The 20793-nt window shown below is 28.8% G+C and overlaps 1 protein-coding gene across 1 annotated transcript in view; it reads left to right on the top strand.

Annotated features, from left to right (window-relative positions):
• The window catches only part of TECRL (trans-2,3-enoyl-CoA reductase like), an 86788-nt gene extending 66609 nt beyond the window's left edge, over positions 1-20179 (top strand). The window contains exons 6-12 of the mRNA XM_006218767.3: positions 812-917; positions 2013-2085; positions 7699-7742; positions 16114-16171; positions 17997-18082; positions 18641-18686; positions 19549-20179. Coding sequence (XP_006218829.2) covers positions 812-917; positions 2013-2085; positions 7699-7742; positions 16114-16171; positions 17997-18082; positions 18641-18686; positions 19549-19676 — 541 coding nt within the window. The 3' untranslated portion in view covers positions 19677-20179. The remainder of the gene's footprint in view (positions 1-811; positions 918-2012; positions 2086-7698; positions 7743-16113; positions 16172-17996; positions 18083-18640; positions 18687-19548) is intronic.
• The last annotated feature ends 614 nt before the right edge of the window (positions 20180-20793 follow it).

The following is a 20793-nucleotide window of genomic DNA, read 5'->3' as shown; positions in this document are numbered from 1 at the left end:
ATCAGATTTTAACTAGTAAATTTTATAACTTTCTTTATAACAAAATTGGTGCATATTAATGGAAATACATTTTTCTTTAGTACAAACAGGAAAATATACTTCCATAAATCACATTTGACATTTACTTTTAAAATAATAGTTACATAAATGACAAGAAAGAGGTGATAAGAACAACAGCAACAAAAACAAATACACAAAGAGACACACAAAATATTGCAATATGTTAGGTAGCCAAAAATCAAACATAAAACAAGCTAAACAAAACCTGCATTGACTCTGTAGGAAATGAACCTCAAACTTTTTCAATTTATGGGACTTGCTAAAGGACAACCAGACAATGAAAAAGTTATCTGGAATATTATAAAATGTCAAATGCATTTTAAGTAGGTTTTGGATACTTTTAAAAGCTGTGAATTTTTTGCTTCAATCTTGAGGCATTTTGATAGAAGCACATTTGCAATTATATATATAAATGTGTATATGTATGTGTGTATATATATATATATATATATATATACACACACACACACAGGGGGCAGGTGTGAACATACAGTTTATAACTGGTATTATAAAATATCTTGAGTGACATCAGAAGTAAATTTATAGAGGCTATTGTAACAGTCTTTTTATTTATAAATAAATACGGAAAATTTTGAGAATAAAATTATTGAAACAAATACCTACGTATTAGTCATCAGAAATAATATTTTTGATAAGCAGACTATTATAGAAAAATAAACATCTAATGCATAAGGCAAGCCAGATTTTTTGGAAGGAAATTTAATGTGTTTATGTTTTATTTTCTTTCTAGCTTGGCCTGCTTCTGTCATTGTTTACATTATATCAGATACCTTTTGGAAACCTTATTTGTTCACAAGGTTTCTGCAGGACATACACCTTTGAAAAATTTGATAAAGGTGGGAATTAATATGTTATGTAATTATAATTATTATTGAGAAATTTATGCATTGGATAATCTTCAAAGTAATTTAATCATGTTTATTTCTCTTGCCTAGATTTTTCTGTTCAACCCTATTGGCATATCTTAAGCATTCTGCCCCTAAAATATCATTTTCTAGGTGATCAAGTTCATTGGAGCTGCCCTCAACCAAAAAACCTACATAAAAGATTTGCCATGACTTTATGTTACAAGCTACATACTTTTAGACACCTTCAATTTTGGAAATACTTAGCACTGAATTCAGACCAAGTGCCACTTGAAGAGGAGGAATCTCGTATATAACTCTCCTATAAATATACGCATGTGTGATTAAAATGATGGTACTACACCCTATCTTTATGATTGTCATCAATGTATTGACATTGCTTTTGCTCTTCCAAAAACTGATGACTGCAAGAGTTATTAACCATCATACAACTCTCAAGAAAATGGGAAATTTTCTGAAGCATTGAAGTGGAAATGTACATTAGATAACATGTTGCAATTCAAATTAAAATTTATTTTAATCTATTTTCCAATATAAAATTTAGTATCAAAAGGAGTTATGTCTTTACTAAAATCTTCCTGGATTTTTGCAAAAATCTGTTTTCTAAAAATTTCAACAAAGCACACATTCTATTGTAATTGTAATGAACTCTTAGAAACCTCAAAATCATTTAGTCTAGCTTCTCTTTGGACAGAAGTTATTAAAATTGATCATATTAAAACAGGCCATTTCTTCTTTATAATTGATCAGGCAACATTATTACTAATGATTAGATAATTCATTCTTTCATTCTTTACTGTTGGAAATGGCTATTGGTATACCTTTTGTGAGATATTATTTATTATTTTTATTATTTCCCTTATATTTATTACTTGATAGAAAAAATATTCTTGAAAAATCTTTCTAAAATACATCATTATATTTACCTATTTCCTAAATACCTTCTTATATTAACAAGGTCCCAGCAAAGAAATGCATTTTCTTAGTGATATCAAATAAGTGTGTGTGTGTGTGTGTGTGTGTGTATATATATACCCTCTAATTTTTATTTTGTTTTATTTGTAGAGTTGTGCCTTTTATTGGGGATTCACTTCTTGGATTGCCTACTACATTAATCACCCACAGTATACACCACCATGTATGTAGAATTTCTTCTTATCTAACCCCATCCTAAATTGCCAATATTAAAACTCTGCTCTAAACTACATAGAAATGATGAACAACATGGCACACATTAAGGACTGTGAAGACAGGAAGATTTTCACTCTATCATAATGAAAAAATGCAAAAGATCTTCTTTTAAACTCAAAAACTTTCACTTATTGCTTTAGTATGTGGTTTAACGTGTTTGCAAATGTTATAATACACTGGTTTCAAGAGATTCTGTTTTAATGATAAAAAATGAAAAAATGCCAATTTTAAACTGCTTTCACACATACTCTATTAAATTTTTATGTAGGTTTAAAAGACCAAATTTGATTGATATATTTTGATTTGTTTTCCTTCCATAGAAACTCTAGCAAAAAAAATACAAGTTGATTATAAACCTCCAAAATGATGGAGAGTAAAATGAAGGGGTAAAGATGAAAAAGAAACATTCTATGTAATCACATAATCATGTGCAATCAAATATCAGGGACTTAAAAATAAGTAAATAATGTATTCTTTTAAGTATAACTCAAAAAGAAAAAAAGAGAGGCATTTTTTATGTGACATATTGTTTCCTATTTATAACTGTATCAAATGTCTTGGCCCTTGACTCAGATGAAGTAATTTAGTGAAATAGACACTGGATCAAACTTAAATCCTCAGTTTCTAATCTTGTGGGGAAAATATTTACCCTGATAAAAAACTTCCACTTCTTTTATATACTGTGGACTTTTCTCTCTTCAGCTTTTACTGCAGCCCACAAGCCACACACGGTAGAGCCCTAGTGTTACGTGTTGAAATTTCATGTTTAATTAGCAGTTATTTTTGTGGTTTATTTCTAGTTTATAAAGTTTGAAATAAATGGATATAAAGGATGTGTTCAGGTTGTATTTTGGATTTTATGAAATAATTAAACCTTAAAGATATTAAAATAAATTAGTATCTTCGCTTGAAGCACTGATACAGAGGATTAAATTTTTCAGGGTCTTTCTTTTCCAAGATCAGCAAATCTAGTTCAGCAATCAGAGTAAATGATAGCAATGTTCAAAATTTTAACTCTTCTATATACTAACAAACTTAACTATGAATACTGAGGATAATATCCATGATTTCACAAACTCCATCTGATTTTTAAAATATTTTATCAGATGTACTTACTCACTTTAGAACATTAATAGTAAAATTTTAAAAAGTGGTATTTTTGATCCATAGTATGTTTAAGAAGAGAAGCCTCTGAAAAATGCTACATTCATATATCTGACACAAAATAATAGAGATTGATTGTGTTAATCATATGCAAAATATTTTTGGAAAACATTTGTCAAAGACTACAGAATTGCTATTTATTTTGTAATGAGAAACATTATTATGTAAGTGTTAATATTTCCCATTATGTATTAGGAAAATAAGGTCCTAAAAGGTTAATTTTACTTTGTGCAAGATAAATGCATATGATATAAGCAGGACTCTAATTCTGTGAAAATACACAGAGCATTACAACACTGATTCCAAGTAGAGTGAATAGCATGTAATGGCATTCTGTGCTTTGCATGGCTCTGATATGCATGAATTTCAGTTTTTATGGTTTAGTTAAATAATATCAGCCCCCAAGACCATGCTGTAAATTTTAGTTACCACATATGTTAATTGCAACTGCATAAAGTACAAATTTTCCAACTAGCTATTCAGTCCACATATCACTCTATAAATAATGGATGCACATCATGGTCTGTGACATTTGATGGTGGTTGGTAACTGCACATCTGTTATTCAGTTCACTCACAACCAGCAAATAACTGGAAAAGAACCTGCAGTTTGGACACAGAAAGCAGTAATCTGAACAAAAGGCTAGCCAATCCCCAATCAGCCAGACAGGTAGATTCTGGATAGACATTTTTATGGAGGAAAAAAATCACATCAATTTGACCTTTAGTTTTGATCTAAGCAGGAGAAGCTTCTGTATCTTAAATTGGTAGTTGTTTTAGTCAACCGTGGCTGTATAACAAAATACTACAGATTGAGTGGCTTAAACAAGAGGAATTTATTTCTCACAACTGTGGAGGCTGGGGAGTCTAAGATCAAGGTGCTGGCAGATTGGGTTCCCTGGTGCGTTCATACGGTAGAGACACAGATCGAGGAGGGAGAGGGAGATGGAGAGCACGAGCGAGCTCTCTGGCATTACTTCTCATATGGGCACTAATCCCTAAACTTAATTACTTTACCCCAAAAGCCCCATCTCTAAACATCATCATACTGAAGGTTATGGCTTTAACATCTGAATGTTGGGGGACACCATTCAGTCCATACCAACTTAATTAGTCCACATAGCAGGAAAATAATCGAATCCAACAAATCTAATTTGTTAGAAGATTATGACATTCGTTAGGTTTAATATTTTCTTAAGAATTTTACTTTCCTGTAGTAACACTACAAAAAAAACTTTCCTTGCATTCATTAACTCTGCCTAAGATTTTTAAAGATTGATTTTCCCCTTTTATAACTCTTTGATTTTAATTTATAGATTAAATATTTTAAAAATGGATCATATATTAGATTGTAAAAATTCAATGCTGTCCCTACAAAGTAGAAATAGTACAAACTACACTATCTTTAGATGAGATGAATTAAACCTTAAAACACAGTATCAAAAATTTTAAACACAAAGTTTGAAACTAGATACTTAAAAACCTATTCCCTAAATAACTATTGAATCTGAAATTTAAAAAAAATTAAGAAGACTGTGACAAAGTGACAAAAGAGTACAAATTAAACTTTTTCAGTTAAGTAGTTGTAATCTTATTAGTCAATCATATTTAAGGAAATGAAACAAACATACTAATTAAACAAGCTAGAAATTCCTTTATATTAAAACATTGTACTCCAATTGGGTGCTTCATTAAGTTCAGATACGTAGAGCTACAGAATAGCTGAGCCAACTTTTACATCTTTTCCCTTGAAAATTATCTTTAAAACCTGCATGCTTACAATGTAATCTTTCTCCATTTTACCTTCACAATCAGAAGAAATAAACAGAGGTTTTATTTTTCATGTGTGTTTAATTCTTTCATCATTATTTTTATGTCCTTTCACTTTATGTATATATATTATTTTGATTTACATACTCATCTTTAATTCAGGATATTTTTCTTTATTATAACTATGGCTACTAATTTTCTGTTCTTTTTTATGTTGTCATAATTTAAACTGTTGTTCTATGTCTTTTACATCAACTGGTCTTTTTTTTTTTTTTTTCACTTCTTTCTGTATCCTCTGTACGAATAGCTTCACCTTTTCTAAAACCCTACTCTCAAAAGATTTGACTGCATAAAATAAATAACATTTGCACAGATACATACACACTCTAAATACAAAAGAAAAAACCTTACTGGTATGTATTTCGGACACATATACCATTAGGGAGGTCATTTTTCATACTTCTTGAACAATGTTTAAAGGTAATTAAGAAAAATACATTATCACAATTGAACTGCCCAATAGCAGAAATATTCCATTAACCACAAACCAGAATGCATGTTTTCAGAAAACTTAATACACAAATGTTTAATATCAAAAATGGTCAAGGAAAAATGTCCTATTTTTTGCCTATTTAAATGTAGAATATACAAATTATAAAAATACTATAGAAAATTCTAATGGTGGCTAATTTTTTTCTAGAAAGTTTGTTTCAAATTATATTATCTGTAACTTTGGGTTTTTTCTGGAAATAAACATAAAAATATTATAAAGTTATACTGTGGCCCAGTACCTGCTTTTACCACATAATTTTTTTCATTAAAAAATGAAAACTAGGCATACCTTCACAGTTCTGATGCATGAAATGTTCTGAATCCCTCTCTTCTTTGTGTTAATATCTATTCTTTTTTTAGGTCAAAGCTCAGTCATGTGCTCAGAGTCCTCTCTGATTTCCCTGATTACAACAAATCCTTCTTTTTAGCTTTTATATTAAATATTGCATAGATTCTTCCTAGTAACACTTATTAAAGCTGCAAACTTCCATTTGTTAGCATATGATGAGTATTTGTTTCCTTATCGGAAAGTAATTTCTATTAAGGTAAGGACTGCATTTGGTTCTGTTTATAATTAACTTATCACAAGTACACAGCCTGTCTTATAAATTTCTAATAACTAGTGTTGAATGAATAAAGTTTAGCAGATACAAATTAAAAAAAAATTATGGTAGATAGGGATAGATATCATTTAATTATTATGATTTAGCTGGTGAAAAATGTTTAATTATATGGCAAAATATGTATAACATAATATTAAGGAAATAGGTGATTAGAAAATTATTCTATCAAATATTGTAAAAAGTATATAACAAATATGTATATTTCCAAAGGGGAAAATCTGAATATTAACTAGTTTTTCATGGATGGTGGGATTTTTCATGCAGTTTATTTTCCCTTTGAACCTTTATCTCTTTCCCAAATTTCTTCATTAATGTATTTTATTTTATAATTATATACATGCACTTTATAAAAACAAAACTTCTAACACATGTATATGTTTTTAATATGTACTTCATACATATATCCATGTATTCATACTTATATAACTTTTAACTAAATTATACTTTAGAGTTTCTAACTCATGGAAATAGGACTTCAGTAAAAGATTAATACAGAAAGATGTTTGAAGCAGTACTGTCTACTACACATAAAATTAAAGTGACCCTAACTATGCAGCAATTGAATAAGTTAATGTTTTAAGAGCTAACCACATTGTGCATTATTATGAAGCAGATTCTATCATACCTTTGACAATAAATGTTCAATGAATTATGAAAACTCCTTGAATACGTGCCTACATAAAAAAATCCAAGATTCAAAGTGAGGCATTACATTAATTTTTATTTGTAGATGTGTTTATATAAATAAATACAATTTACATGTACACACACATAAAACTAGAAGAAATTCAACTGTTAATACAGATAATGAGCTTGTTAGATAATTCTATTTTTCATTAGTTTTGTATATACCAACTTCTCCACCATGAACAAGGTGAATTTAGAACCCGGTTTCAAATTCCATTTTGTCCAGTATTATTTATATGATGTGGCAAACTACCTAAACTATATTTTTCTTTACTGTAAGGTGAGAACAATGATACTTACTTCATATATTTGTTTTTATGAAGAAAAATTATAAAACACTAACATATTGCCTGCTGTAAAACATCAATGCAAAAATAAAAATTACTTATTAGCATTTTTCTTTTTACTGTTGAACATTAAAAGAGATATTGATTGTCATTATGTTAGGTCATACTAATGTGCTTTTTAAAGTGACAATGAGATAGATTAATAGGCCATCAAAGAGTTTAATAATACAAATTAATAATAGATTCCATTTATATCCTAAATATCATTAGTTTACTAGAAGAAAAATATTATGTGGAAAGCAAAAATATTACCATCTCTTTAGACTGCAAAAGTATCATCCCAAAAGGTTAATTATATATCACATAGTACTTTTGATTAGAGGGTAGTGATAGTCAGTAAGCCTTGCCTGAATTACATCTGTAGTATGCAATCCAAAAACTGAGTGTTTACCTAACATTTTCTTTTTCTGCTTTGTAGCATTTGGAAACAGGCAAGTCATAGTATCTACTATCAACTTTCTGGTACGTATTTATATTATTGGCTATTCATACTCTAACTGTAGCATTATTCAGAATTCAAACAGATTATATTTGAGGATTTGTCATGTAGAAAATTTATTTTATATCATATACATAATGGTATTAAATGAAATAAATCAAATAACTTCCTATAATCAAGTCATTAGTTCTCTAAATCTTTTAACCAAAATGTTCTATTCATCTATAAATGATGATTAGAATTATTTGAAATAGAGTAAATTTTGAAAAAATTAAACTCAGTAATTCTTATTATCTGCACATTTACCAACTTATGGACTTCTAAGAATAAAAAGTTTTACAAGTCTACCTGATGATCATCCAAAAACCACTTTGGTGTAATGTTGAGTAATTCTGGATGAAAACAAAGTCCATTTTTTTTTAATGAAATGGGGCTCTTTACTAATTGTTCTCAGTTCAGGTCTTTAGCTCATTCCATTTAACTTTACATACATATTGTTTGAATCTGATATAAATCAATCTGAGTACAACAGACTATTTATTATTTCTGAAATGCATTATTTTATTAGATAGATATTTGGCTTCATATACCACATAATTGCATGCTTTCATTCCTTATTCTTGTTTTTCCTCATTCCTACCCTTGAAAGATTAACTGCGCTATTCCTGCCTGTGGTACACTGATAAACTCTCATGATTCATGCACATGTCCAGATCCTTTGTAAAGTTTGTATTGAACAACTTATACCCCACCATTTTGTACAAGGCACAAATTATAACACTACACTTTATGAAAAGCTCTTGTATGAACCTGTATGCATGTACATATATACATAATTAATAATTTGGTTAATAACATCCACTACTGTGTTGGCTGTGAGAGGGGCAGGTTATGCTTTTATCTTTTTTACACCTAGTATCCTACAAAGTAGGGGCTTCCTACTTGCTTTAATGACACAAATTATTTTGTTTAGAATTTTTAAGCAAATATGTCATAAATATATCACCACCTTTTAATTTTCCATGTGTGTATACTGTTCATAGACAGCAATCGTACAATTTATTTATTTTGACGCCTTCATTGCTAATCTATATTGTTCCAAGCCTAATGTTTTCTGTATATTAACTGTTCAGTAAATTTGAGCAAATGGAAGAATGAACTAATGGATTAAAAAATAATAAACACATACTTGCTACTTATTCAGATACATTTTTAGATTAATGCCTAATTGTTTCTCACATTTTCCTTCTTTCCTATATTATATCCTACTTTTTTTTTTTTTGCAACTTGTTGACTGTCATTTAGGTGATTATGTGCAAACTCAATTAACTCATTAGTGAAAGAAATTTACATAACACAATATTTGCATAATATATAATATTTACAATGACACTTGAAAATATTTACACAACTTCCATTTTATATAACAGTCTTGCTTTCCTCCTTTTCTCAAATGTGATATAGTTGTAAATCTATGGCTCTAGTATAAAACAATAATTTTCTTAAAATTTGTAGCTTTTTAAATCATTATATGCCATCATAGCTATAATATTTTTCTTAAAAAATGAAAAGAGTCATAATTGGAAATAATTGAAATTCTAGTAGTTTGCTATATATACTTTCCTCTGAAGACTTTTAAAAACTGCTCTTTTTATCAAGCTACTAGGGCCTCCTCCTCATACATGTCTTTATTAATCAATGATATTTTATACATCACCCATTGGAAAATGTTTATTAAATAATAATAAAAAGAACTAGGCAAATAGGAATCTTTTATCACAATTGCTGTCTGTAGGGGCCAACATGCCAAACTATACAAATACCGGTTAGTACTTTGCATAGACTATGTCCAGTACTGACAGAGTAAGTAAATGTAATAACTTTAATTCCACAAGTCCAAGCACATAAGAAGCAGTACGTTTTAATCATAGACCAAAATTAAGATAAAAAAAAAACCTGTGCTTTTAATTATAGATAGTACTAAATATATGGAAAAAATATTATTTGAAAGTCAAATTTTGAATGCAATTTTGTTCCACTGCAAATTGAAATTTAGAAATGAGACTGAAGGTCCACCATGACTGTTAAAATCACAAATTGTGATGACAAATTAAAAAGGAAGGCCTGCTAGTTCTGTGGCTTCTCAATAATAATCAATGCAGGCAAGACATTCAACTTTCAGAAGTAAAATATGATAGCAAGATAAATTTTAAGAAATTGATTCTAATACAGAATATAACAAATAATGAGTTGACTGAGTTTATATATAATCACTTAAATTGAAGATGCCTAGCATACATAACATTATGTAGAATCAATTATTATATAGAAGGAACAAAGGGAAAATTCATGGATCAATCTTGTTTGCACCTCTTGGGGAGTGATTGAAATGTTAGCTATCTTGATTGTGGTGGTGGTTTCAACGTGTAGTTTACTGTACAGGAATCATACCACAATAAAGGTGTAAAAAGAAATCTTGTATAAAATTCAACCAGAAAGTTGCATATCATATTTGCAAGTGCTAATTTTCTTTTACTAATAAAATGTTATGTTTGAGAAACTTCTGTTTTCATTTACTGATCTACACACTGCTTCAACACAGAAGAAAAAAATATTCATTTAAAGTTGTTTTCATTTCTGTTGTTATGTAGAGCCAGATTACCATTTGGTAAGAAGATAATATGTTAGAACTTAGTTGAATACAATTACAGCTAATTCTTAATTATTATTGTGTGAATCATCCCTTTTGTGGACTAACCATCAATAATTGTAATACTCTCTTCTGCTCCCTTTGTTTTATTTCTATTACTATCGTGTTCCCTAATATACTAACCAAAGTATATTGCAAATAAAACAAGACACTTTACAATGTATATTTTCTAAAATTAGGTAATGATTCTTTGTGTAAAATCTTTGATTTTGGTAGGTTTTGCAATGTTTACACTATATTATAAGAAGTATTCTATCACTTCTTTTTTTTTTTATAAATTCTTTCTGACTTTCAACGTAACTTTCCTTCCTTGAATATATCCTGGTATCACAAAATCTACAAGGAAAAAAATCAAACAAGTAGAATCAAATATATGCAAATTTATAAAGACTTCAGAATATCTTCCTCCATAACATCTGGATGTAACTTGGTTTTTCTGCTGTAAGTACTGTGGAGATACACTATAATCCAGCCTCTTCATAGTTCTATGACCCCCTTTATCCTCTGAACCCAACTTATCCACAGAACACCAAACTCACCATTGCGAAACACTATATATTTAATATAATTAACAATCCTATTTCCTTCATTGACTCTCAACTTTAGTTGTGCTCCCCAGAAGCAATTATGATTTTTCAATTTTTTGTACATTGAGAGTTTCATGAGAAAAGGAATTTTTTTCTTGCTTTTCTTACTGTCTTTAATAATGTAGGAAATGGAGGAATAGATAATAACTCATAAGACATGGTTGGCAGAGTGCTGAAAATAATTTTTCTTCCTGGTTTTACCTCTGTACCTTCATTCTCACCATTAGTTATTCAGTCATTCAGGTTAAGTTTGTATTTTTATTATCAAAATGGAAAATCTTGGGGAAGTAATAAATTAGGCTCTTATCAAGAAGTCACACCTTCTCTTGTAACAATTAGCTGAAAAGGACCTTGTGCATAGAACAGTAATTAGTGGAGAGGATTCTGGGAACAATATATCATATCTTATCTAGGAACTTTACCATATCTAGGAACAATATATCTTAATAAATGCATGTAGTTCTATAATTTTATGATCATAGTAATATAAATTATAAGACAATGAATGCTGAAACAGTGTAATATTGGTTTATTATATCAAATAGTATTTCAGCCTATGTGATATGATTTATCCCTTAAGGTATAAGTTAACCTCCCAAGATCAGAATAGTTGGTATGTATTACAGGTGAAACTTCCTATAATCATATATTTAACCTGAAGTTTCCTTATTCTTGAAATATTAAAATAAATAAAACAAAATTGTAATTATTGTTATTACCATCACTATGACTAGAGAAAATAAAAATAGCTGCAACTCAAACAAGCTTATGAGTGTTAGACATATTTTGGCAGATTTCTGCATTTCAAATGAATTAGTAAAATGACTATCACATTGCTTAAATGATAACAATATTAGGTATTAGAGCTGCCAATAATTAATAATAATTTATATAAAACTGAAGGGAATAATAGATATGCAGAAATAAGATGACTATTATGTTCATTCCTCTAAAAATATTATAAAATCATTGAACAAAGATGACTTGCTTTTACTGTGGAAACGAAGAGGATTTTACTTTGACAATATGACAGCCTAACCACTTGATGACTACAAATTCTGTATTAGGGTTTTGGGTTTTTTTTGACACTTATTTTCACTTATTTCACTTATTCACTTTATTTGACACTTATTTCACTTATTTCACTTTTTGTCACTTATTTGACACTTATTAAACTTTTAAAGTAGAGAATGTTTAATATGATGAAACTTTTAAGAAAGAACAATATATAAATTATATATCCCTGCAAGTTCGTCTCCTTCAATCCTTTGTTTTGGTCATCGGTCACTGGAATCTTTGCTACAATGCCAACATGTTACTGAATGAGGCACAATACCATTGTTTCCCCTTTTCTGTGGGAGATACACTCGAAGACCTTCAGTGATTGCCTGAAAGCTTGGATAGTATGAACATTACATATGCTATGTTTTTTCCTTAACCTGCATTCCTATAACAAAGTTTAATTTATAAACATATTAAGAAAATGTCCAAACACAGTGAAATGGCCTAAGATTTCATCATGCTACTCAGAATGGTGGGCAATTTAAAGTTTATGAATTGTGAATTTCCAGAATTTTCAATTTAATATATTTAGACCACAAATGACTATGGGTAACTGAAACTGCAAAAAGTGAAACTGAAGATAAGGGGCGACTACTGTACCTAGTAGTAAACAAAAAGAATCTTACTGCTGAAATTTTCTATTTTCTGTTCCAATCATGTCTTTCAGTCTGGATACAGCAGGATTTAATTGGGCATGTTTTCAGAAAAATCTGTAGAATATGATGTGATGCATAATATATAACTTCTAATATATTAACCAAAGTCCATTGTGGTTTATTAAAATTTGACATTCCCCACACTGTACATTATTAAATATTTAGTTGTACTGATTAAAGATAAAATTGAAACCTCAAAGAACTGAGAGTACAGAAGATGCTGAAAAAGGAAAAATGTTTTGATTATGTTCTGAACCAAAACATTTTAAAAGATGATTTTTCGATATAAAAAACTAATTTTTAATTAGCTAAAATTTCATATTTCATATTTATCCATATAATGATAATGCTGAGGGAAAGTAGAATATTGAATCAACACTCTGCTATTTTTCAAATGAATGCTATTGAGAAGCAACAAGTAGTCAAATTACTCAATAAAGTTTATATAAAATAAAGCATAAATATTTTTCACTTGCTTTAAGCCACCATATGAATCCAGATTTAAGTCCATTTGAATTTTTATTATTTACCACTCTAAAGTTCTTTCTCACTTTAAATACCTTACCTAGTGACTACTCTTACTTTTAATTGTAGTTAAAAAATAGCAGAACATTTACCGTCTTAACCATTTTTAGTTTACAGTTCAGTAATGTTACGTATACTCACATTTTTGTACAATGATTTTAAAATCTAGGCCATCTTGTTCTTTACAACTCAGGCAATTCTGGTAATATCTGTGGGTTGCATCTCTCTGTGAGTTGTTTTAAAAAATACAAACTTATTTTTAATTAGATTACTTTTTGAAAAAAGTAAGATTGTTGCAAATGATCAGTTCATATATGAGCAACCCAATAGAAATATTTTCAAATTTACTTGCTCCACTATTATAATGAGGAAAATCATGCTTGTTTTGGATATAATGTTTGGGTATTATTTCTCTCTCAATATATCTGGACATTGTCTCCTTATTTTTTTATGTTTCTGTATATTTATCATCTACAATTGTTTTTGTCATATGTGTTACATAGGGGCCATACATAGTTCATAGTAGACAGTATCGACACATTTTATTATCTAAGATAATTTATAATTTAAGTAATATAAAGTCAAAAGTAATGTCAGCAACTTCCCCAAATGCTATTTATGAAATTGTTGTGTTAATATACAATATACTAAATGAAGACATCTAATTTGGGTAAGAATCAATCCAGGAGAAGTATGTAATCATGCTAAGAAATATTCCAATGTTTCAAATTTAATGTGTCCCTGGAATTTAAATCAGTGATAAAACCACATATTGAGTTTTATAGCACTGACAGAATTTTCTAATGTTAGTAAGCTCTGACCCAAGAGGAAATTAAATCAACCACTTTTATCTAGATCAACTAGTACTGCAACCTGTATTGAACTCACTTATTACCTAGAATTTGAAAGCCAGTGCTTAAGGTAAAAATTACAGATTGTCACAATTTCTCTTTAAAATTCATTAGGAAGTTGCTAGGTTAATGATAAACTAAGCACTTCCAAGCATATAGACAGAGTCAGTGCTTTTTTGCCCCTAGAACATACATAGGTAAGCATTTCATCAGTAGGTAGCAAAATGAAAAATATGGCTTATTCATTTATCACTTTTTTATCCTCTTCTCTCATATTTCTTATTTTAGTACACATTATGTTTTTTTGGGGGGGGAGTGGGATAAAGAACACCTAATGATAAATTATGGTAAGACTACTCTAGTGGTCTAACTGAAACCTACACAAATAAAACATTATAACAAATTATGTGTTTTGTGGTGCTGACAATATGCAATACAGAAACTTAGAGAAGTGAGATCAATGCAGAGCAATTCTCTAAAGAAGTTTTAATTGATTACATTGGTAACTAAAATTATCAGAATAATTTAATTGAGCAATTAATATGTCAGGTACTTGATTTCATTTAATCACTGTAAAATCTCTATGAAACAGGAATTAAAATTTGCATTTAGGTGAAGAAGGAAAGTTTCAAAATTTAAATCATTTAATCAATAGCAATGAGTAAGTGAAAGACTCAGGATTCAAACACAGGGCCATCCAGCAAAAGACCTACTCTTAATCACATTTACTCATGTAAATAATTTCAACTGAAAATAATGATCTGAAAATTCTGAAAATTTAATCTTCTCTTTCTAATGGTAACTTTAGAAATTAGAAGCCTCTTCTACAATTAATTTGTGCAAAAATACGAATGCTAACAATCATATGATTTTTCTGGCACTTCAAATGTTATTTTAATTTATTTGGTGTATGTGCTAATATTATCTTCTGAGAGAATCAACCTACTGAAGTTGATTATTCCAAATGACTTTTTGTATAACAGTTTTAGGTAACGACAAATGGAGTTTTGTTTTCTCTTTCAATCTATTTCTTCCATAAAATTTACGGTGTAGAAATATATGCCAGTTATTCAATGTCAGAACCACCTAGAAATTAAAAGTTTACAGAACTATAATTATATACGAAGAAAGGAATTCAGAAATTGTTGAAAAGAAAAAGAGCAAAATCAGATATATTTTAAGAGATTTATAGCACTAAAGCCATTGAGTTAAGAGTGCTCAATTTATGGGATACAGTTTATCATTTGGTGAAAAGTGGAATGATTCTAAACAATATTTTGGATAACATAACTTGTTATTAATAACATGTTATTTATATATTGAATATACATTTTATGTTAAATCACGTAAAGTATGTATGACAGACAAAGGAAAGGGTTTTAACTTCAGAGGATACACGCTGCAAATTCAAACCCTATTAGCCCAGGAGACATTAACACTTGAGCTTCTTAGAGGGTCATAATGCCTACTAAACATGATCAAGGGGTCAGGTGACAGACAAGCAGTAAGTGTCTTTGTGGGGCAGTACTGCTTACAACAGATTTTCTAAACTAAGCTAAAACCAGCTGGGAACCATACTACCCTTGCAATAGAAGGGTTGCTACTGTGTTAATAAATTTAGAATATGTAAACCTATGCCAAATCTATCTTCAGTGATATAACTTGCCTCTTCACACCATAAAAATTTATTTATTGTATCAAGTACAAAGCAGATAATCAGCAGGATCTGATTAACAAGGGAATTTGATTATAGCTGTCTAAAAGGGTCAAAAATATCTTCAAAATCTCTAAATCAAGGTGACCCATTCCTATGATTCTATATCTATCCACAATAGCTTCTTTTATTATTATAATACAAAATTTCCTCTTCCCACAATTAGAGTAATAATATATATTTGGGGATCTTTGGAATTAATATATTACATGGATATTTGTGTATCTATAAAATGTATTTTTAATGAGGCACATGTATATCACACTGAAAAGGTTGAAATATTTTGCAGATTTGTGAAGCTGGAAACCATTTCATCAATGTTGTGTTGGCTCATCCCAATCACACAGGTTAGTCTCTTTTTTAATCTTCTCTAGAGTGAATTCTATTAATTACTATTTTTAAAGCAATTGTTGGAAACATTTGAGATTACTATTCTCTACTTCTTGTCTTTGTATGCTTAAATTTTCCAAATATTTGAATTAAATTATATTCCCTAATAATGGTTTCTCTAAAATGAAGTATCTGTGTACACACACACACACGAAATCTCATTTAAAAATATGAAAAAACAGATAACTAAGTAGTAAAGGTCTGTTTGTCTCTTCAAGTTTGTTTTAACATCTGTCTGAATTTCTTCACATTTTCTTGTCTTGCACATTTCTGGCAGTCTGGTGAAGCATATGAAACACTTCCCAGAATATTTTTTTTTGGATAAATCCTTTATGCCTGAAGAAGAATATGGGTGGTGCAGCATTGTAATGTTAAAAAAACAAACAAACAAACAAAAAAACCTTCAACTTTAACTTTACTGAAGCTCTATTATAAATAGTAACTATGGGTTGAGAAAACATATCACAGAAATGTAAATATTAAATTAGTAACTTATAAACATATATTATTATAATTAATAGCAATTATATACACTTTAGAAAATACCTATATAATGTTTTTCTGTGTCATAAAACATATTGGTTATTTAATCTACAAATGACATCTGGAAGAAATGAATATTTGTGGACACTGATCATTCCACTACCTCCAGTGGCTTATCAGTCATAAACTGCCTTTAACCTAGATTATCTTGTGTGCAAATTCTGCCTCTGAAATTCAGTTCCTATAATGTGGGTAGGTTCCTCAATTATCTTTCTATTGATAAATAAATGGAAGTTACGTAAAGGCGTTTACATAAATGTTACCAAGAGAATCTGTACTACTTCAATGGCATACATATATGTCTTTATCTTGAAATGAGCAGTGCATGAAATCTGCATAGTGTCTAATATATTTTTTACTTTAACAATTCAACAGTAGTCACAATTTTGAAAACAACATACTGACATTTCATTATGACTTTAGTATTATAACTGAAAGATTAGTTAATGTGATATCTGATTAAATCTTGCTATGGAGAATAGTAATTTTATAATTCATATTTATTTTAAAATATCACAGCTCAAAGTTCAACTTGAAACCATTGGAAATTTGTTACCCAAATGTTTCTTGAACAAAATTCGAGAGGCAAAAAGCAACTAACAAAAATCAAAATACAATATGCTAAATATAATGAGAGCTGTAAATGACAACCCTGATTACTGAGCAGAAATAATTTATGTGGCATTTCTGAATATTAACTACACTGATATTCATTGTAATCCTCTTATGAGAGATTTTCGCATTTTTCTGATTTAAATGACATCCTTATAAAACTCACTTTGGATTTTCACTAATTTAATAGAGGGTTTTAAGATATTTAAAAATCTCAACCAACAATATCTTCTTTGACACTAATGAATAGGAAGAGGCATGCAATTGTTAAAATGCATTTATGAATCTCAGTATGCAATATTGCTGCAACTATTACAAAGTATACAAATATACAAAGTAATGTTTATATATAACTTTATTTAAAAACTTAAAGAACTGATTTTTGTGGTTAATTTCACAGCAACATAGCTGTAGACATGGCCAGAAAACCATAGGTATTCTATTTGAGTCAAAAGGTCGTACCATTTGAAAATGGGTGCCTTCTGAAGTAATTTGTGAAAATAGTTTTTATAAATATATGATGACATTTCACATGGTATATAGTTGTTCTAGGGAACTTAGACCTATACAACATGTGATCAGATTTGCAATATGGAACATCATTGACATTTTACTCCTTTTTAAAAGGAAATAATGCCTGTTTCCCAACTCCAAATTATAACCCCTTTACATGGATGTTTTTCCTGGTTTCCTGTCCTAACTACACCTATGAGGTATGTTATTTACATATGCAAGTAACTGAACTTTATTTGATGATATACTAAATACATGTGTTTATGTATTTACATGTATTATAGGTTAATATATGTTATAAGTGTTATCATATATGATATCATTATACATACAGGTTTTACCATAGATACAGGCATAGAATAGACATAAATATAGATGATTATATAGATTTCAATTTGCTATGGGCATAGAAAATTGGAATTATTCAACCATAATTTTCTCTGCAGAATAAAGAATATTTGTACATATATTAATCTATATTTAAAGAAAATTTTACAATTGTCATATAAAATAACCTGAGAAGTTTCTGGGTTTTATTTTTTAATCAACATTTTTAGAACATTATCTTTCATTTTCTTATGAATATGACACTGTTTTATGGGATTATTTAATGGCTTTATCATATTTAACAATGAAATGATTATCTTTGGGATATGTATTTCTACTTATAATTTTTCTACTGTGTTTTAAGTTTTTTTAATTGCCTATTGAATGCCATTAGTGAACAAGTAAATACTTGTTATGTTTCAATCTAACAGATTGGATCATGGATTAGTTTCACAGTCATGACGCAAACACTGCCAGGTAAGACTTAGGTTTACTCATAATTAATTGAAGTAAATACACCTTTAAGATATGTGGTGTTTGAGGACAAGTTGCTATAGTATTAAAATTAGTCATATTTGTAAGGGAATGCTTTTATTTTTATTTTGAACTTTTTAGCAGTATTAAAATATATTGAAACTTTATTTAATATGCATCTCTGTGTAGCTGTGGCTTAACCCAAGCTAGAAAATGCAAATATATTTATTGAGAAACAAAGTTTTGTTAAAAAGAAGCAATAATATTAATACACTTCACTTGAAACTCTCTTGTACATGCTCACAGACCTGTACATACTATGTCTTCAAGCATCCATATGTGCCTGTGAAGGGAAGGCTGGGAGTATGAGTAATATTGAAAGCTGGTCATTTTAACACAGAGGAAAAAGTCAAATTGCTATGAAATGCATGTATTAGAAGGGATATATGTTCTGTCTATTTCATCCATTCTTTGTTCAACTGCACAAAAATCTGGATTACAATTAATGTGGTTTGTCATATGTGTGTATATGTATATTTAGAGGTATTTTATAAGCATATGGAAAACTATTATTTAAAAATTCAAAGAGATTTTTTAAACTCCTTATTTGGGAGTATTTTGTGGCAGTGAGACATAAAAAATATAGATTTATTTTAATCTCTATGTACTTTTTATGTCTATATAACCATTGATTGATTGAATGTATATTATGCTAGAAGATAAATGTGAGTAAAGAAAATTGATAGAGAACTATGCAGCATTTGATAAATATTTTAAGAGCTATATATGATAGTTGTTTCTAATATAACTTGCTGTATTCATGATAAAAATAAGAGAATGAATGATTATATCTTTTTTCTTCTAGTTGGAATTTTTACACTTCTAGTGAGTATCCAGATGTCTTTGTGGGCACAAAAGAAACATAAGATTTACCTGAAGAAATTCAATTCTTATATGCGTAGGAAATCGGCAATGATTCCATTTATATTGTAAGAAAAAATAAGTGATCTTATCTCATATACAGAAAAGTAGTATATGGACTCACCAAATCAAACTTGATGAATGATGGTTGCCTATTGTGTTTCAGAAATTCACAAATAACAGTATTTTTTCTGAGTAAAAATATAAAATGGTAGTACCTAGCTAAATTTAGAGTAATAAACTTCAGACAAATGAAAAGTAGAAATTATAATATGACTAATGAAAAATAGCATCCAATATGTTTGCAAGGGATTGATCCTTGAATGAAATCTTCTTACTTCATTAAATATTTCATAATACAATTTGCTTAGGACAATTTAAAATATCTGAATTCTAAGGTAAATATTTTTAAAAGTTGAAACATTTAATCACTCAAATTTTATATATTATTTTGACAGCAATTTAACTTTTTTCTTACTGTTCAATATGTTACTGAGAAGTATCAAGTATCTTATGCTAAGAGATCAATTTCTTATGAAAATTCTACCTATATTAAAAGTTAAATAGTTGTAATTAGCCATGTACCTTACTTATTCATAATATATACATTGTATATCATTCTGGAATTTTAACAGTCATAAATGAATAAATCACATTTATATATGAAAATATATATTGAAATATATATTTTTCAATGGATTATATGTGATGATAAAAAGAGAGTGAATTGGAACTTTGAGATGTAAAGTGTAAAGATATTTTTGCTTTATTTTTACACTTTTAAATTCTTATGTCTTCTCCAAGGCTGTATGCATGTGTATATGAGTGTATATGTGAATATGCATATATATTTTGACAAGGATATAACTGACAAAAATTAAATACATATTATATATTTAAAAGAAATTCTTAGTTTCTTCATATTTAAATTGGGGTTGTTTAGATTGGTTAATTTCTAGAGACTTTCCAATTCTCTGACATAAATCTATCTCTCTAGATAGATAGATATACATATATCAAAATATCCTCATTAAAGTTCTTAGATATATATATATATGACATAATATCCTTGGTAAAAGTAGGTCTATATGCATTCTGTGAGAGTTTATGTGAACGACTATTTAAGAAATAACAAAAGCACTCCTTTAAAAACGTTATTATCATCCCAAATGTAAAATATTAAAATATC

This window comes from Vicugna pacos, chromosome 2 (genome assembly GCF_048564905.1).
Source record: "Vicugna pacos chromosome 2, VicPac4, whole genome shotgun sequence".
In the NCBI taxonomy this organism is placed as follows: Eukaryota; Metazoa; Chordata; class Mammalia; order Artiodactyla; family Camelidae; genus Vicugna; species Vicugna pacos.
This window is presented reverse-complemented; position numbering and strand designations above follow the sequence as displayed.